This window comes from Pithys albifrons, chromosome 7 (assembly GCF_047495875.1).
Source record: "Pithys albifrons albifrons isolate INPA30051 chromosome 7, PitAlb_v1, whole genome shotgun sequence".
In the NCBI taxonomy this organism is placed as follows: Eukaryota; Metazoa; Chordata; class Aves; order Passeriformes; family Thamnophilidae; genus Pithys; species Pithys albifrons.
The window spans coordinates 33,292,017-33,312,593 of record NC_092464.1 but is presented as its reverse complement, the minus strand read 5'-3'; the positions used below and the strand labels follow the sequence as shown (position 1 = coordinate 33,312,593).

The 20,577-nt window shown below is 36.4% G+C and overlaps 1 protein-coding gene across 5 annotated transcripts in view; it reads left to right on the top strand.

The window, feature by feature from the left end:
• Window positions 1-20,577, top strand: part of OSBPL3 (oxysterol binding protein like 3) — an 82,784-nt gene that overhangs the window by 49,191 nt on the left and 13,016 nt on the right. For 4 of the 5 annotated variants that reach the window (XM_071560948.1, XM_071560946.1, XM_071560950.1 and 1 more), the window contains 13 exons: window positions 924-1,040; window positions 1,245-1,298; window positions 1,502-1,615; window positions 2,362-2,532; window positions 5,621-5,747; window positions 6,576-6,679; window positions 6,809-6,901; window positions 7,498-7,654; window positions 10,031-10,161; window positions 12,997-13,104; window positions 15,882-16,016; window positions 16,678-16,771; window positions 19,719-19,969. In XM_071560948.1, the coding sequence (XP_071417049.1) occupies window positions 924-1,040; window positions 1,245-1,298; window positions 1,502-1,615; window positions 2,362-2,532; window positions 5,621-5,747; window positions 6,576-6,679; window positions 6,809-6,901; window positions 7,498-7,654; window positions 10,031-10,161; window positions 12,997-13,104; window positions 15,882-16,016; window positions 16,678-16,771; window positions 19,719-19,969 (1,656 nt within the window). The remainder of the gene's footprint in view (window positions 1-923; window positions 1,041-1,244; window positions 1,299-1,501; window positions 1,616-2,361; window positions 2,533-5,620; window positions 5,748-6,575; window positions 6,680-6,808; window positions 6,902-7,497; window positions 7,655-10,030; window positions 10,162-12,996; window positions 13,105-15,881; window positions 16,017-16,677; window positions 16,772-19,718; window positions 19,970-20,577) is intronic. The other variant, XM_071560951.1, reaches the window with a different exon arrangement.

Genomic DNA, 20,577 nt, shown 5'->3' with positions numbered 1-20,577 from the left:
TGTCATTACACTCCATGTGTTATTATTCTTTGTCTTTTTCAAATAAAAGGGGATGGTACTAGCACATGCCATTTCCTGTTGTTTATCATTCTGCATTATCTGCCAAATCCTGTGGTAGCTGGCAATAAATAATTCATGAGATCTCTGTTCAGACACCTTGAAACTCATGTTACATTGTCATTTGCAGTTGTTCCATAAATAAAAACTGTAAAAATACTATGAGATTGAGTCTCTTCTCTGTTATGTTGCTGCAGGGTCTCTCACTTAAGAGTTCCCGATGACAAAAAAGAGATTCTCTTTTAATTAGAGTTGCATCTGATGAAGGGTGTTTTTATTGTACCTTCCCTTCCCTTTATTCCCTTTATGTCATGTTTCTCATAGTACTTCAGTTACTTCCCTGACTTTTTAAATTTTTATTTTTTTTTTAGTTTAGGGAGGCTACAATTCACACCAAGCAAAAAATCTTGTGTTACTTAATATGACTAAAAGAGTTTATAGAGAGGGTTTTAATTTTCAGTGTTTTTTATTTTTATCTTCATAACTTAAAAAACATACCACTTAACATGACTGTTTCTGTGTGTGATACCAGAAGATTTTTTTATGCTAAATTGTGACTATGCACTGTGTATATGTATATAAAAATATACATATAACATTCTGGTAAGCACAGACATCCAATGAAGAATGTTATCATAAAAATTGTGTTTTGTTGAGTTGGTATTGTTTCTATCAAAATAAAAAAGGTTCTTATCTCTTGGAAGATATGTAACAAAGTGCAAAGATGGATCTTTGGTTAGATTTCAACAACTGGGTTTTGTTTTGTTTTGTTTTTTTTCTTATAGCCTTCTTCCTCTTGAATCTCTCTTTACAATTCAGTTCTTTGGAAGAAATAAGATCTACATTTGGATTTTCTGTTTAAGCAGGACAGCTGGGAAATTGTAGAAGGACTCCGGGGAGCAATGAATTGTACCCAGGAGCCGCAGAAGCAGGAGGGCTGCTTGCTGAAAAAGAGAAAATGGCCTTTGAAAGGCTGGCACAAGGTAGGAGAAGAATGTGTATCTGAAAGCTTGATGCCATGAGTGGGACTTATTTGCTGTGGTTTTGTGGCAAAAAATGTTACTTAAAAGCAAAGAAAGTGTTCTCCAAACAGAGGAAAATGAGGAAGGGTGTGTTTGGGGTGATTTTTTCTTTAGATTTTTTGGTGTGTTTTGTTTGTTTTTAATTTTCTACATTTCTGGTTACAGAGATACTTCTTTTTGGACAGAGGGATTCTGAAGTATTCTAAATGCCAAGCTGATGTAAGTGATCTGAAACTCTTTAGGGCCTTTATAAAGTACACATTATTTTATCCAAAATAGCAATAATCCTCTGTTGTTGATAATGAGAAATAGTTTCAGCTGTTCTAAACAGTAAGCTGAGAGGGGAGGAAATGATGGTTTCAGCAGGTAATATTCATCGTTTTGCTTTATTCTGGAGTGATTGTATTTTTCTTTTTTTGCAGATAGAAAGAGGAAAACTTCATGGCTGCATTGATGTTGGACTTTCTGTCATGTCTGTAAAGAAATCAACAAAATGTATAGATTTGGATACAGAAGAGCAGATATACCATCTGAAGGTAGGTCTTAAAGATTGTTATAACCTTGCTCCCAAATTAACAACAATAACTCTGCATGGGGAAGCAGTTTTTTGTGAGTTACACTAATAACTTACTGTGTAGTCTCAGTAGATTGGTTTACACTCATAACTTGAGAGGCCCTTATTGTACTGTTTCAGAGTTCAGAATCAGTGATTCTGTTCTGAACAGAAACCTTGAAGATGCCTTATGTTGAGCAGCACTCTTTTCACCCAGCACTTTTTTCACTTTTTGCACAAGTGCTTTTATTGTCAGTAGTTGTATCTTTGTGTTACCTATAGGAAGTATTTTCCATGGTCAAGTATGGGAATTCATCTATCCTTGTTGAATAAATTGCTTTAAAATACATCACCAAAACCAAATTTCTGTTCGTAGTTAAACTTTGACCTACCTTTGACAATGGCAATTAAAAAATGAAAAATTTAATGTGTGGGGTTTTATTTATATTGTGGGGTTTTTTATCTACAAGTTGCTAAGTATTGTGTTTTGCATTGGAACTCATAACTACTAACTGTAGTTTCTCTTTTTCCTGACTTTATCCTGTAAATTTTTTTGTCATTCTTAAGCTCATACAATATACATTTTTGTAGAAGTGTCCTTAGTAAAACTGTTCAAATAGTTTGCTAATGAAGGCCATCCAGGCTAGTTGTCTAAGGAACACAAAATACCTTAGTGTCTCTGTTAGTGATTTTGAATGTGAATGTTACAAAACCTGCAATCTTGTGTAGGTGAAATCTCAGGAGCTATTTGATGAATGGGTAGCAAAACTTCGTCATCACAGAATGTACCGTCAGAATGAGATCTCCATGTTTCCCCATGACACCAATAGTATTTTCTTCCCTGTGTCTTCTGCTACGGACTCTGTCCCTGGTTTCTGTGATTCTACTCCAGGTAGAAAGGTAATAGTTATTATTTATAAATAATAAGCTTTCATAAGGAATTAAATTAGTCTGATTTGTGTTTATTAAATAAAGAGAATAATGGAAGTTTGTGGTGGCATTTAAGTTATGTTCTAAAATATCAAGGGGAAAATTATATATTTTATTGGTTTACTCCCAAGCAGTTGTCTTTATGATACTGTGAAATTTTATAATATTGTTTGATTGTTTTAATCCAGAAAATTATAGGTATATTACAGACAAATATATTTATACTGACTTTCAAAACTGTATATTGAGTTGGAATCCTCATAATTTTCAGGACATATATTGGTATTTGTCTGATATGTGCTGGTGAATATTAGTCTGGGTCACAGAAGAGCACTCAGCTAGGTATTTTTCCCTTTAGCATTTTGCTGTATATCCTTTAGCTAATAAAACCACTCCCCTTTTACATTAATGAAGCTGGCTACTTGGCTGAGGAGTATATAGGGATTATACAAGAAGCCATCACCTGGGGCCACTGCTTATATTTAAATTTATATTTTGTATATTTAATATATTTAAATTTGTATTTAAATACCCACTCACCATGCTGAGGGTGGGTGTGGGATCTGGATGGGTCCAGTTGGCAGCATACTTCTCTTTTGGTAGAGTCTGTGGCTGTTAGTTTCACAAATGACCTTACAAATGCTCAGTCCAAACCATAAATGACCTTTTTGATGCAGTTTTGTGGAAGAGGGTGTGTGTTCTGTGTCTGCACAAGCCTCTGTGCCTTCAGCTGTCTCTACATTAATAGGCTGACTTTCACCCAAAGAAGCTCTTCTGCTCCAATGTAGAACCATTGATCTCTCTTGGGAATCAGGTCTATATTGACAATAACTGTTTTACATACTGCAACAGCAATGACCCTCCATTTCTGTCAGCTCTGGTGTGTCTCTTAAGCAGCAGCCACCTCCTTGTTATCCTGCTATCTAAGGTTTTCTTTTCCCTGGCATAATTACTGTGTGATCTGAATGGGCTTGTTCCTCAACACCTGCAGTTCATCACTTTATCCTGTAACTGAGTATGGTTTTGGCAAACACGAACATGTGCCTGAACAGCTTTTTGCTCAGGGTTGAGATGGAGGGATCCGTGCGAGCAGGCAGCTGAAAGAACAATAACTCACCCTGCGGTAACGAGGCTGTTCTGCAGAGAGATGTTTGCACGCACTCCGTGGTGCAGCAGCTCTGTGGCTCTGCTGGGGATGTCCGCAAGGAAGTGGCAAATCTGTAGCCATTGAGTTATTTTCTCCTGGAAGACAGCAGGGATAGAAGGGGGGAAGAATATCCAGGGCAGAAGTGGAACATTGCAAAGTCCATGATATATTTAGCCAGTGCTCTCAAAAAACACCCAAAAACCAAACAAACAATCAAAAAGAAAACCCAAAAAACCTCACACCAAAAAAAACAAAACCAAAAAAACAACCCCAACAAACAAACCCAAATCTGTGTGACCAGCATATCTAAAACTTATACTTACTGCCAGGAAACGAACTATTTCTTCTTTGGCATGAAAGACTTTAATTCAGACTATTAATCCAGATTTGCACTGCAAAGAAGCCCTACTTATTTTCATGTGAAAAATAGAAGGGGATAGTTCTTAAGCTGCAGTTAATCACCTTAGCTCTGCTGAAGCTAAATGGAACTCTGCCAATTTACACCCGCCCTAGCTTGATGTTAGTTGATATCAATTCAGCAGTTTGGTTATTTTGAGAAAAATATATCAAGTGAATTTTGAGTTGCATTTCATTTGCTTTTAGAAACACCTGATTGGGTTTCACATCTTTTTTTTTATTGCTGTTGAGAGGCATGTGTGGGTATCTACAAGTTTATGTGGAATGCTTGTATTCTAAAGCTTAGCCATGCTGATCCACAGCAAAACTGTGGGAACTGGAGCTACACAAACTCTCTTGCTGTTTCTTTGCAATGCTTATTTTCTTCTTTCTTCATGCTCATGTCCATTATGTATGAGTTTTGGAAAAGTTGGTTAAGTGAGATAGATTTCTGAAGATACAAATGTGGGATTTGTTCACAAAATGCCAATACAATTGCTCATCTTGAAGTTCAGATTACTTGTGCTTTTAAAGCTGCTGAGATTATTATTTGGATATATATATATATATGACTACAGCTCATACTGCTTTTTGTAAGAATAAAACAGCTAAACTGCATAGATTAATTTTCAAATGAGTGTGCTGAATGACATCACATGGTTAGTGCATTTTATTTTATTCTGAAACTCAAGTTGGAGGTTATGTTGTAAATTTTAAAAGGCCAGCTAAGAAAGCTGCAACTGACTGAGATGCAGATGATGTCTTTTAGGAATAGATTTAAAACTAGTAGTACCAGAGTTTTGATATAAGATGAGCAGGAGGTAACAAAGTTTGTAAATAGTATGCTTCAGAGAAGAGCCAAACAATTTAGTCAGCTTTTCTCATAACCAGTAAAGTGGTTGTGTAATGGCACTTAAAATTAAACATTTAAAATGGATTTTAAACAAGATGTTGACAAAAGTTGTAATTTGTGCAATTTCCTGCTGTAGGTATTATTGAAAATGATAAATTTAATAAGGTGTGCAAATAATGAAGCATTTGAATGGCTATTATTTGTAGTTACATTAGAGAAGAAAACAGCATTATAGGCCACGATCAATTGGTAATAGTACTGGGTAGAAATTTTTTCACGTTGGAGCTTATTTAATTGTACTTTTTAATTAGCTCTTACACAGAATTTCCAGCATCTCCTGAACCATCTGATAGTGAGCACTGCTGAAACTGAGCTAAGTTTGAAAACGTTTACTGAGATGTTGTAAAAGGGTAGTATTTACACAGATGAGGTGAACAGTAATTATGTTAGAGATCCTGTCGTTATGCTCAATAACTATACCTAGTCTAGATCACACACTTTTTTCCCTCCATGTAATTGCTGCCTGCAATCTTTCTCCATGATCATGGAACTTGACTGTTGGTTGTCAAAATTTGTGCATACAGCATTAAAATAATGTTTGTTAATAACTCACTTGTTGTTTTTGGTTTTTTTGGTTGTTTTTTGGTTTTTTTTTTGAACAGACAGGCAGCTTGACCAAACAGAATTCCATGTCAACTGGAGGTAATTTGTCATTTTCCTTTTCAAGTAATGAGTCCAGGATTTCATCTTGGCTACAGTCTTCTGAAGACATGGAAAAATGCTCAAGAGGTAATGATATTTGAAGGAAGGTGCAAGCAGCCTAAGTATTTTCCCTATTTTTTCTTAACAACAGAAGCATTATACCCTAAGTAGTCATTACTGTTAGAGTTTTCTCTGAAACTGTAGGGAGGAAAGAGGTGGTTGCTGATTAACTTGCTACTCATTTGTCTGCAAAAGGACTAGTAATTTTGGATGTGGGCCTATCAATTGTGGACACGTCTTCAAGAAACCTACATATTTTAGTATATTTTCTTATATAGGAACATCGCCTTCAGTAGTAAGATTTGAACTTCTTTAGGCTGCATATTCAAAAAAGGGAAGCATCCAAAATCCAATATTTTAAAAAGCAGTAATTCTTTGTACTTCAAAGTCACCTCCTGCTTTCATGCTTTCCTAAGAGGAAGAAGATCTTTGTCATGGTGTTAGTGTATGTGTAATAATTATTAGTTATATTTCTACCTACCACTGAGCTTTAACTCTAATATAGAGGAGCCTCACATCTACCTCTGAATGTACTTGAAGACTGTGTCAGTTACCCTCACCATGAGGAGCTGTGACAAGTCCCAGATTTCAGTAATTATCACATCATTCTAATTTTTCTGCAGCCAATTAGGAAAAATATCATGATCATTATATACACTTTATAGATGCATTTCAGTATTTTGAATTTAAACCTGGAAATAGGACACAGTCTTTTTATCCAGCAGTCTAATACTGTGCTTTTACTCAATTAATAGCTTATACTATCTACAATCAAAACAGGACTAACCTATAAAAAAAGAAACCTATCAGTGTGTTACTTTAGGGCAACTGAAAATATTCTTTTGTTCAAAACAGACCTCTCCAACTGTCATACATACTTACTGGAAATGAACCAACTGTTACAGAGCATGGATGTTCTTCACAGGACATATTCAGCGCCTGCTATAAATGCTATGCAGGTTTGTTGTTTAGAAACAAAACCAAAAATCATGTTCCCTTACAGTTCAAAAAACCAATTCCAAATCCTAAACAATTAGCTCTGTTAGATTTAAGGCAATCTGTATTGCTTTGTGTCCTATTGCTACAAGGTTGGACCTTTTGAAAGCCCAAAGAAGGAAAAGAGAACACACAGGAGGTGGCGATCCAGAGTTGTTGGAAAAGAAGCTAAAGGAATGTTACAGGTAATTTCAATCCTTCCAGTGCCCATCTTTCTCCAAACCTTAGTTATTCTTGGCATGATCTATTTAGGAAATACAAATCCTTTCTAAGTAGCGTTCTGTGCTAGCTCATTTTAAGCAGTAATCTATCAGACAAAACACAAATATATTGTCCTTGATATCTTCAATGAGATCTGTTCATTCAGGAGACTGGCCGTGTTTTTTTACCCATGTTTTTGGTCTGCCTCCAATATGGGGTCTGTGCTGGTGTGGGTTGTTTTCAATCTGTACGGATTTTTGCAAATTCTCTAGATTGTTTTGTACACATTTGCATCCAGAGGCCACGTGATTAGATACTTAAAAATGGGAGGAAATAATACAGTATATGTTGCAGCTCTCGATGGACTTGGGTTTTTGAGTTTTGACAAATATCCCATTATAGTATCTTGGGCAAAGCTACATCTCTGGTTTCATTTGCCAGGTGTCATCCCTTCCAGGCTTATTGGTAATTTACAGTATTTTTTCTTTTTTTTTGTCTCCATGTCACCCAAGTGGGTACAATAAAGCAAAACTTTGTTTACAGTTTATAAAAACATCACACATTGCTATTCTTCTTACAGGTGCCTTCAGTATTTTCTGCCCCTATGAGACTGCATGCTTCCAATCCAAACTTATCTACAATAGATTTTGTAGAGGAGAAAAACTACTCTGATGGCTCTGAAACATCATCAGAATTTACTAAAATGCAAGAGGACTTATTTCAAGTTGCACATAAAGGTAAATAAATTTTTCTTTTGTATATGGTTTTATATCATCACAATTTAAATAAGGATGTGACTTCTGAGAATGCTTCCTATTTAATGTTTAGAAAAAGCAGAAAACACCCTTTAATTTCCTTGAGGAATTGCAAATGTTGAGGTCATGAGTCATTTTAAAAAGAGGTTTAATCATCACTTTTTAATTTTTTTTAATTAATAGAGGACAGCCCTTTGTTTTATGTGCTAAAAACCTAGATTGTATTTTTTTTTCCAAAAGGTAGAATACCTAAAATCAATTGCTAGTAACAAAACAGCAGATTATATCATATGTTTGCATGCATATCATATGTGTGCATATGAGCACATGTATGTTTCTACATTTAGTGTGCTTCGCTGCATTTCAGTGTCAACATTTGTTGGTGATGCAAGGGTTGCTATGGTAGTAACCTATTTTTAGTGAATACAGAAAAGTAAAATCATGCAAAGCAGCCAGAAGGGGAGCTTGGCTAGAAATATTTCTTCCCTCAAAATCATTTTTCATTAGCAGTGCTTTACTCCATTACCCTCAAACCGGAAGCATTTTTATTGTTTAAGTGATCTTGATGAGGAAGGTACTTAAGCACTTACAGCTGAAAGGCTTTTGGAAGTATTGGCTTTGTCCCCTTTGGCACACGATAGTGGCTGATGTTATCAATAAGCACTCTCTGCTTGTTTTTCCCCTCTGGTGCTGATGTATCTTCATTCTGTTACGTAAGGAATGTAAGTAGTAAACTTCAGAAAGTCAATTATAGTGAAAGCTGATGTATGTTTTCCAAAAATAGAAAAGAAATGGGGATGGGGTGTGTTTGGAAAAGATGCTGTAAAACAAAACAAAGAAATTCCCTATTCAGGATCATCTTACCTGAAATGTCCATGATTGGTATTTCTGTTATATTAATCTACACGTTAGAAGGGACAATTAACTTGGTACTACTTTCTGCAGTATCATTTTACTAAGAGGACAAAGAATTTTTTTCTAAAGTTACTTTTGAGCACATCTCATCCAAACGAATAGTGAAGAAAATTTTGCTTCGGCTTTTTGATACAAATTAAATAAAATCTAACATTGGTAGTTTAGAATGTGATAATCTTGAAAATTAAACTTAGTATACAACATATTAAATGACATATAAGGTCACTGGAGATTCTGGTCATGCTACCTACACAAGAAAGCATAACAGAATAGATCATAGTGGATATATCTCCCTTCCCACCCTGAGATACTGTTAAAGATTTCTTTGGATATTATGAGAGTTAGCTTTGGTAATGATTGCAGTGTTGGAATATATCTTAAGAATAATTTTTAGAAGACTAAATTATGTTACGTAACTACTCAATGAAATAATGATGTTTCTGGTTAACTCAGAGTGGATGATGAGAAGAGAGAAGTATCAGGGATTTCTTAATTATTGCTCTTTTCGTGCATCCCTGTTGAGATTTTTTGCTTTCATTTCCTTGTAAATGGGCTAATTTTTGGATGGGGAGTTCTCATGACAGTATTACAGGGCTTGATTAGGCCTTCAGAAATCCTCTGGTGCTCCACCTAACTGAATGTTGAAAACCTCCATAAATATTGCCCAAATAAGTTTTTATTCCTTTATTCCTTGTTAAAGAAAAGATTAAATGTCTTAAAGGTAAAAAAAAATTTAAAAGTGTATTTCCCCTTTAAAAATCCAGTGTTTTTAAAATTGCGTGATCTGTTGTCTTATTTAAGTGTATCGGGCTGGTGGTAGTGCCTCAGGAAGGAGTAGAAGTGGCAGCATAACTTGCACATCATTCAGGATCTGACCTTCTGAGTCACTAAATCATCTAACAAGCTGAAATTTCATTATCACAGAAAGAGATAACAAAACCCAACACCACAGTTGACTTGTTTGCAGGAAAACTACTAACCCTATAGCTGTGCACACTATGTGTTATAGCTACTTTTTTGATGACTTTTTTTCTATTTAATTTTTTTTTTTTTTCATCTTTTCTTCTTCCCCACTGGGATTTATAAAGGAATGTGGAATAGAGTCATGACCATCTGAAGATTCAAGCTAATTGGGGAACAAAAGCAAGTGAAGAGCAGATGTGGTTAGTTAGCTTTGTTGCCATCTGTCACAAATAATCAAGAGTAATTTTGACTGTGGCTAATATAGACAACACAGTAGCATTCACCATAAACATTTCTCCTACTAAAAATCTACCCTATATCCTTGATTAATATTGTTTTTAGTAACCCCCCCTGGATCTCTAAACCTCAGTTCTTGTTTCTGTCACCATAAATGATGTCTTATTTAAGCTTTACATAATTCATATGTATACAATTGGTAGCAGCTGTTCTTAACTGACACTTTTTATGAAATTATTCTAGTTTACTTCACCTTGAGGTCAGCTTTCAGCACCATATCTACAGAGAGAGAAAAGCTGAAGCAGATGCTGGAGAACGATGCATCTTCCTCTCCGTCTGCACAAATAGTGGGCTTGAAGAATGCCTTATCATCTGTAAGTGACATGCTGAAGCTCACTAAACTTGGTTGTCATGAGATACTACTTTTAAATTTTATAGTAGTTAATTTCTGTTTCTTTGGTGTCCTATGCTAGAATTTGCAGAATTTAATCATAGTAAGTTTTATATATGGTGTTTTTCAAAGACTCTTTTCTAAGTGTTAAATCATTCTTAAATAAAAAAAAACTAAATTGTTAAATCATTTCCTAAATTGTCAAATCATTGAAGTTTGATAGCTGGATAGATACAGGTGTATAGCATAATTTGTACCATTTGGTGTTAAGAATCCGAGGGTTGCTCTGTGACTAGGAGTCTGCATGAGTTTACTTTCTTTCCAAACATGCACTGTTTAATCACCCAGTTCTGGTAGCTTGCAGGTTTCCTTTTCCTTTTCTTTACCTAAACAGCACTTGAGAATACAGTGTATGACCTGGCACAAAGTAAAGGTGAGAGTGGCTGAAAGCACTCAGCGGTCCCTTCTAGAGCTTCACCATGATGCACCAAGACACTGCAAAGCAAATTCAAGTACAACTTGTTTAAATTGGCTTCCAACCTTAATTGTCTCTTAATCCTCTAAAAGCAGCAATGGAGCTGGTAGAGCAGAGTTCTAAATGAAAAAAGATTGTGCTCTTTTAAAAAAAGAGGTGGGGTGTGTTTGCTTGGTGTGCTTTACGTAATTATATGAGACCAGAACTTTCAGATTAGTCATGTTTGAACATGTCAACCGAACAGTGATCTGGTTTCAGAGCACTGAGGGCCATCATTACCATGGCCTTAAAATTTCAGTGTTTATTGCAAATACCACATCAGAGGCAGAGGAGACTCTCTGGCACTGATCAGTGTGATGTAGATCATTTTAGAGTTATTTCAGTTTGAAAACTTCCCTTTGCTTTAGGAAAGCTGCATGTGGCTATAGTTTTTCTAAGTGTATAACATACCTCTTTGCCTATAACTTTAGAGGCCATGATGTCTTCATATTATTTAGAGAAAGCTGAAGCCTATTGCATAATAACTTTCCTCACTCACTTGCTCCTCTTTGGTTTTGGCTTTTAGATGTTCCACTTCTGATATATGAATAGGTGACTTTTATTGTTCCAGTGCTATTTGCATACCATTTTATATAAAAAAATAAGTTTTATGGTTGCTGAACTCGGTGAAAACTCAGCTGAACTTGAATTAGTTTGGAATTTTTTGAGCAGTGAAAGTCTGTTGTGCATCTTCATCCTGTACATGTCTTTTAATAGTAATTCTTTTAGGTCTTATCTGATACTTAATAAGCCTTTTGTAGCCAATCCAGAAGTCATCTATGAACCTTGGCAGTTTCAGCAGAGGTTAACACCTCTAAGAGCTATTCTTAGCCTGCAGATCTGCAAAGCCATGATACCAGAAGAAATTTTCACACCCTGTGCAGCAGAGATCCTGTAGGAGAAAGGAATAAGCTTCCTTTTAAGACTTATGGAAGCATGGATATGATAAATTTGACATATTTTTAAGACTTCCTTGCAAGAGATTCCTGTGTTGATGGCTTTGACTTGGTGTTTGTTGTTGTTCATTTTAGTTTATGTACAGGAAGAACAAAAAATCAGACTTGCAGCTTGAAAGCTATCAAACATAAGTCTGTTTTGCTCTTATCGGCCTAAGAGGGGAAGAAAGTTAACAGATTTAAAGTGGATAAAATACCACAAAATTAGCATCTCTGCCTCTGCTTCTCCCTCATTAAGATATTATCCTTGACCTACACACAATCTAAGAAAAGCAAATACTGAATAGGAAAAGGTACAATATTTTTGGTTTTGGGGGAGGAAGAAGACAGCAGAAGAAAGAAAACATTTTATAGCAAAAATGAAAATGGGAAGAGGCTATTACAGGAGAGCTGTGTAAATTCTGTTTTGCACTTACCTGATGTTGTGGATATAACACAATGCTGAACATTTGACACAGAAGTGCTATATTGCCTGTATGGCAAATTCAGACCACATATAGGTAAAGCCAGAAATTATTTTCTCCCCTCAGTCACCACTTTGAGCTTACTGTTTTTTCTGCCTCCAAGATGATTTTCAATGAAAAGCACTTCCAAAATCAGAAGCATTTGTGGGATAACACAGAGGTGTAAACAGCAGGACACTCCTCATCCTCTCACTAAGGCTTCAGTATTGTACCAAAGTTAGTAACCCAATCTTTTATTTCAGAAATATTTTCACTGCAGGCAGGGGTTTGCACTCTGTTTCTATAAGTCTACTCTAGTTGACCTTTGTCCATCAGATGCACCCAGCATGAATAAATAACGTGTAACAAGCATGAGTTTGCAGTAGAAGCTTTTTATTCTGATTATCGCTATATAATCTGATAGGATAGGAATTGTACCTGTACCTGTGTGAATTTAAGTCTTATTTCTCTGTCAGTGGAAGTCAAAGGAACCGTCAGTATGTGGAAAATCAAATGGTTTCAGATGCGGTAAGAACTAATGTTGTGAGAAGCAAGGCTGAAGATGGGGGTGAAAGAAAGTGGGCTTGAAAACAAAAAAAATGCACAAAACTAATTTATAACTTAAGTCAGCTTGCAACCCTTGAAATATCCCCGCCATCTTTGACCTTTTTCTCCACATATGTGTCTTTTCCCTCACACTAAACAAAAATAGTTTTAACTTGAGAGATAAGGAGTAGCATTTGAAGATTTAAAATCAATGATTTGCTAAACCAGTAAAAAAATTATATGGTGAGGGTGTTTTATACTGCACTTCAAATACTCTTTGCCCCTTTTTTCACAATAAAGCCACATTCAAGTTAGTTAAGAGAACTTTATATCCCCAATTTTTTTGTTAAATATTCCAGGCAATAGCACAAAATACAGATCTTAAAGACCGGTTACGCAGAATACATGCCGAATCTATGATCCTTGATTCAGCATCTAATGCAAAATCAAGTCCAGATTTGGTGAAGGTGGGTATGGATTTGCTCTTTCAGTGATGTCTGTTTCTCAAGCCCCTACATCTAGACAGTGCTGCATAGCTGCATCTTGTCCTTTCTTCATGTCTCCCCTGTGGTGTATTGTGTTAGCAAAGCAAGTCTGCTTTCATAGTTGTGAGTCATGTCTGATGATGCATTGTGTGATATTTGATTTCAAAGACTTTCCTTGTGAGCAGGTTTCCTGAGCACACCTTCCATTGCTTTCTGCTACCGGTTCCTGGTGTTCTGCCTCACCTCCTGCCTGCTTCTCATACAGCATGAACAGAGCTGCCACCTTGTTACCCTCATGCTATTGTTTCTCTGGCCCTTAGTCTCTTGTTAACTTTTAGATTCTGTAGACCTTTTGTTGAGATGTCTGTTAGCTCAGAATGTTGGCTACCAGTGTCCATTGTGTAAGGTGTAGAACACTTATCAGACATTTCCATGAAAGGATCAAATTTAATTGGATACACAAGATCCTTTTCAGCCATTTAGTTTTCCTTGTGTGAAGCCAGAAAATTGTCTATATATCCATTCAGCCAGTTTGAGATACACTGATGTTCAGACACTCTTTTGGCTTGCTGCAGAAAGCATGTGAATGTAGTGCAATTATAGGTCATAAGATCTAATGTGTTAATGGTGTTAGTGAGGGAAGACAGAACTATGTTATTTCTAATTGATTTTCCTAAATATTAACTCATACAGAAACCTCTGCTTTGCTTGTAGTATAAATCTCTCTTTAAAACTTTAGTGGATGGGGGTTTTATATAACTAATTATTTCCTTTTCATTTGAAAGGCATTTTAGTCATTCCATCTGTTCACTTCTGGTTTAGCTCTATTTTAGAAGCTGTGTGTGGATCATGTTTAGCTGTTCAGTTTTTGGGTTTTGGGATTTTTTTCCTTAAGGTAGTTGATCATTCTAACGCCTTTTGCTTTTAATCCCATGAGAATTGGAACAGCACTTAAACTGCTATCCAGAAAAGCATTAATGCATGCTTATTTAATTTCATAAGTTCTTTATTTTCTTATTTAGTGGAGGTCCTTGCAATGACAGTGGATTATTTCTGAAACTTGTTCTATGCACTACACACACACACAGAGACACACATGACAAAAATAGCTTTCAAACGGTCCTTAGAGGTTTCATTCACAAATTCCCTCTGGCAAAGTTTGGGATGGAACTTAAAGACTGGAAAAGTTTAATTTTAAAATTGTCTGAGGGCTCTGATGCAGTAGTGTTGCTCTGAGGAAGGCAGGGCTACTGCACAAAACCTGTCACTAAATGATACATCAGGTGCTATGACTGACCTGGGAAAATTGAAGCAAGATAAGATAGTATCTCAAACCTTTGCATAAAGGAAAAGTTTAGTTTGTCTGTTGGTTAGTTTGATTGTAGTTCATCATGTCAGAGTGGAAACATGAAGAAGACAACCTGAAACTTGTGTTAGATATAAAAACCTGCCATTCTTTTATGAGTCTTTCCTGCTCGCTTTCCTTCTCAGATTCAAAATAGTATTGGAAACAATCCCAGTTGCAATGCTTGCATGTGTAAGGTTTGGGGTTTTTTAACTTGTAGGCTGGTAGGGATCTGCCTTCCCACAGAAGAGAGAGTATTGAGGTTTCCTCTTTTCTCCCTGCCATATCAGAAGGGATTTTTTGAAGTCTTTTGTAAGCAGTTTGGTTCGTTTTCATGTCGCTATTGTCAGCATGTACTGAAGAACGTTCCATACAATAGTAAAACCTACCAACAGAAAAGCTTTAAACAAGATTTTTTTTTAGTTTGGTTATAGATTTGTCAGATTGTTCATTATGTTGTTCTGAAAATAAAATACTACAATTTCTTCCAAAAGCAGTTATGGTTACAAGTTAGTAAAGCAACTCATGCAGGAAAGCTTGAGAGCAGCTAATGCACTCCTTTGGACCAGCTAGCTCATTTTCTTCATGTTGGTGGAGTCATGAGGGAAAACAGTAGTGCACGATGTTCTCCAACTTTTTTGCTGCACCCATGGAATGAGTCGAGTCTCACTGGTCACCTCACCTTTACTAGGCCACCTTTTGGAACTCAGCTTATCCCAATCTGTAGAGCTTCCATGTGAGGAGTTACCAAGATCTGTGTGGCAATCAAATGTGTCTCCAGCAGCAAAAGCAATTCCACTTACATGCCTTTGATAATGTGTTGGTTTTAGTTAACATGGAGGTATCTCAGGTGTGGATATGAAGGAAAGCTTTCCAAAGGATAGTGCAGAAAATTAGTGATAAAAAAAGTGCTAGGAAAATATGCTATTATGAGGAAAGCAACTTTGCCCTCTGAATTCTATACGCTACGGTACTGCAGGCTTTGTTTTAAACAAGGCATGGGGAGGAAAAGACTAATTAATTTGCTAAAATCAGAAAGAAATGTGAATCTAGGATGTTACATAAAGAGATGGGAGTTTCATTCTTTTATGGACTTTTTGATGATACACTTGTATATATCTGGCTAAATCATTCAAATAGCATAGCATTTTTACATGCAGCACCATAACCAATTTACTGAATAATATGCATTGCTCCCCCTCCCGCCTTCTTTTTCCTTCTTCTCTTTGGTCTATTTTACTTTGGTTTTAAATCCCTCTTTGGAACACATGCTACCTTTCACGAAACTTGGATAGGAGCACGTGCCATCTTCTCCCAGTGTATTATAGCCCTTCAAGTTATGTGACTGTGGAATTGCATGGCTGAATGTTGTTTGTGGTACTTCCCCTCAAAACTTTTTATTTCTTTTAAATAGGAAAATTCAAGAGAAGAAGGCAGAGGTCTGGTTCACCAGGTCTCCAATGAAAGCAGACTATCTATAGCTGACTCCCTCACAGAATTCTTTGATGCACAGGAAGTGCTACTGTCTGCTAGTTCTTCAGAAAATGAGGTCTGATTGTGATGTAGTTTCTTATCTCCTAGTTGTAGTGCAGTCTTTCTGAGAGATTACTGTACATCAGATGACTGCAAGAAAATTTGAATTTTCAAGACATTTAGAAATTAACATGCCATTTGTATTTATTTGCTGTTATTCTCTTCACAGTAAGATGTACCAATTGTTATGGAGAAGTCTTCATATACACATCAAGGCAGATGGCAATTCAGTAGCTAGTATGCAAATATGGCATATATTGCACTATGTGCCTTCAGTCTTTATACAAGTGCTTAGGGAAATATGTATTCATGCCTGTCTTTGTGGTATCTGTAGATACTTTGAGGTATATTGAAATTTACTAGCTCATTTTTTCACCCCTCTTGGGCTCTCTAAATACCTCGGCTTTTGATATAAGGAAAGCCTTCTTTGCTGTGAGACCAAGAAGACAAAGCATGTCTCCACTAAAGGAGTAGTTGAATTTTCAGTGATGGTGATATCTCCCAAACTCAATTCGGTCTTCATAGGACTTCGTAGTATTTTTCTGTAGTACTGAAACACAGCTTAAATGGTTCAAATATATTAAAAGAATAATTTCAGCAGAAAGTAACAATTTTCACATGCAACTGGGGTTATTTTAATGAGTGATATAATCCTCCTTTTTTTTCCCCACACTTAGGTATCAGATGATGACTCATATGTAAGTGATATCAGTGATAATGTTTCAGAAGATAACCTAAGCAATGACATGGAGAATGAAAGACAAACTTTAGGTAAGTTCAGTTATTTCTTATATGACATTATGAGAATCTTATGTGTTTATGTTTGCTTGGGATATTTTTTCTTCTTTTACTAGATAATTAGATATTAGAGGTTTTGAGGTGTAAATAGCCTGTGTTTTTTTTCTTTAACCTCGGTTTAGTTTTGAACAACAGAATCTGGCTAATCTGTTTAACAGGGCCTGTACATTAAGCAGGACAATGGTTCTGTATCAGCAGAAAAACATCTATTTTCTTGACTTCTTTGGTGCAACTTCCACTTCTCAGTTTCACATGGCCACAGGATTTTTCAAAGTAGCACGGCCTAACTGCTTTCTTTTTTTCAAAAAGTAATTTTCTTCTTGTCACACTGTTTTTTCAGTCTGCAATTTAACAACCCCATTCAGAATTGTGTTGTTTTAGCAGAACTTGGTGTTTAAAGGAATGTTAGAATAATTGCACACTGGCAGGCCTGCTGCATGTTTTAATCATGATAGTCTTGTTAGTACATATGCTAATGTAATTGTCTTTCAAATTAGAAAGAGACTCAAAAAAAAGAGGGAGAAGAGTTGGTCTTAACAAACTAATCGGCCTTGTGCCTTCAACTCCCTTTAGCTAACTGCAGTGTTCTTCCCACTCTAACAATGTATTTTTATCTTCAAAAATGCTGAACAGTGATTTCTTACCAGCAGCTGTTTCCTGATTATCTCCAAGGACCAGTGCATCCCTGTGAACTCAGGCAGTTTAATTTGCCTGGAGAATTGTTGTTTTGTAACTGTTCAAAAAATAAATATTTTTGTTTATTTATTTGTGATAGGAAAGAATACAGATTTATTTGATATCATGATCTGGACCTTAGACAACTGTTCTAGTGTGACTGTTCCTCTTGTAACAAAGACTGTCACTGAAGCTCTTGTCTATTAGCGGCACCTCTATGTGCTTCTGGTACCTGCTATTTCTGTGCTTTGGGCAGCCTGCCACTCCCAGTAATAGAAAGCTGGATGTCTCTTTCCTACAGGGCTTTAGCTGCACCATAAATTGTGGGATTATGATAAAATCCTCTGGCCACTGTAATGTAGAAGGTCAGACCAGATGTTGATAATGATCCAGTTTGGCCTTAAAAGTCATTGAGTGTAGCTGGAGGTCAGATGTATAAATCTCCTTAAGTATTGATGCTGTCTATTTGTCACAACTCTTGCAAACCAGAACTGCGTGGGCTTTTCTGTAAGGGTGGGGGTGGGCAAACTTCAGTGTATAGAAAATTTGGTATCTGAGTATCTTATTTCTTATTCTACTCTGTTTTTTCACCATTTACCACAATTAATGGACTGCTCCAGAATGGGTCTGCTTTTAATCAGAAGCTGTGTAAAGATGTAGCCAAATCCCATTTCTGGGAGCTCTTTTAAACAAGTTTTTAGCATCCTTCTCCTGGTACCTCCTCTTTCTTGAGATATCTAAGGGAGCATCCTTCTTTTTGGCATCTTCTGATATTAAATAAATTCTTCCAATGGAAAAGTATAGGAGCCAAACTCTTAATTCTCAACACTTGAATTGTTTCAGGTAGATTTTTGATTCATAGAGTCCATGCCATTTTTATGCAAAAGGAAAGATACAGGCAGGGCACTGAAAATAGTTGACCTGTCCTTGTTACAGTAACTCAGCAATAGGACTTCTAGTTTGCAAGTGGCAGGAAAGATAGAAACTTCTTCCTCAAAACTTTGATGCTGCTGATTACACTTTAAAATCTCCATGTGAGGCATGGGCTAGAGAGCATGGCAGTGATGGAGAAGTTTGTCCTTGTGATTATCTGTCACTGCTGGAAGCACTGCTGACAACATGCTTATGCCAGTGGAACAGCAGAAGAAATGCTCTTGGAAATTGTTCATTTAAAGGCAGAGATTCTCTGGGCATGGGCATGGGCAGCACTGGGTTGCTGCCCAGTGTGGTTTTAATTCCTCTGAGAAAGCTGTGTGAGGAAAGCCAGGAAAGGACTGGGGTTGACAAACTGAGGCTATGCCTGAAGGTCTCCAAATAGTAACTGATCCTAAGGCAGGAGCTTCCCAGGTACTCCTGAGGATGTGTAAAGATAAAATATATCCTTGTAGTGGCAAACACATTCCTCTCTAATATGAAACTGATGTACAGCTAAGCAATGTAATCACTTAAGACTAGTGCCTGTTGCAGAAGCTTGTAGCTCTATTTGGATCCTGCTACAAATCATTTCATGGCACACTTAGAGCTATTTATCCTGTTCCAATTGCTTTGACGTAGCAACACAGACTTCAGATATTAGCGTCAAGGAATTTTGACTTGAGTCTCTTTTTTTTTAATCTTTTGCAAACTCATAACTCCACACTTGCTTCAGCTTTTCCACCTTTAAAACACATCATTTTTCCATCATGGGTGTATCTCAAAGCTAACATCACTGGAAAAGCTTAAATGCTATAGGAACACTGTGGAAAGGTCTGCATGTAAATTTCCCTGGTAGGAGTATTCAAAAAAGTAGGAAAAATCAGTAGGAGTTGTAATTATCCTTGTCTCTGTAAGTTACATCTTGCCTTCTGAGAAGTGTCAATTTAATTGAAGCTCTGTCAAGGAAGGAGGTTTTATTTCCCTTAAACAGATAGGAATCCATCTCTGTTACAAACAAATGGTTATAATATTTGCTCTTTCAAATTCAGTGGAAAGTGTGAGCCTTTTGTACAGCCTTTAAGGGGAAGTAATTTTTACTCATCTTTTGTATCTGTCATTTACCTCAGTTAAAGTACATAAAATCTTGTTTGTGATTTTGTCATTTTTTTTATAACAGGCTATCTTCAAACCACAAGTGAAAAACTTGAATGAATTGTGGGTGGAAGGAAGTTTTGACAGAAGAGATGGTTGCATTTTAATGTATGTTTGCAAAGGGATTGAAACAAAGTAAATGTGAATTGACTTGTTCCACCACTTCCTTCCTTTTCAGACTGTATTTCTGAAAGTGGAATTGGATGCAACTCTAAACGGAGAACATGTTTACCAGCTCCATGTCCTAATACAAGTAACATCAGCCTATGGAATATCCTCAGAAATAACATAGGAAAGGATCTCTCCAAAGTGGCCATGCCTGTTGAATTAAATGAGCCACTTAACACCCTTCAGCGTCTCTGCGAGGAGCTGGAGTACAGTGAACTACTGGATAAAGCAGCGCACACACCGAACCCATTTGAACGGATGGTAAATATGTTACTCCAAATACTTAGTAACATTCAATAATTCCAATAGAGTAAATATAAAAACAGTGCTAAAGAAATTACAAAATTACTGTTGCATTTTTCTGTTTCTCTCAGCTGAGAGAGGCAAACTGTCCAACGGTGTGTCTGTATGCACTTACACAGCCACCATTTTTCACTCTTCTGCATAATTTCTGTTGTCTTTTCAGAAAGTCTCTCTTTTTTCAAGTACTTTACTGTTCTGCAAGTTTAAACAAAAAAGGAGCTTAGTTCTGTTTTGCAGCTCTTGCTCTGTAAGATTAAAAATTTACAGCAAAAAGGGAGGAGAAAATTGAACTAATACACTTTCCTCTTGAGTATGAAAACTACAATTTATCTTTTGTCAAGGATGTCTGATCTGGTAACACACTTGTACATAGAGAATGCTGGATCTTCCAGCCCTACACAACTTTGATATCTGTGTATTAACTAAACAAGCTTGGTATTTTTTATGAACTGGTGTTCTGAAGTTTTGGAGATAATCCAAAATGATCAGGATCTCAAAACCAGGCAATATGATTGTATGTTGGGTACAATAATGGTGTCCCTGAATTCTGCCCTTGAAAAAAAAAA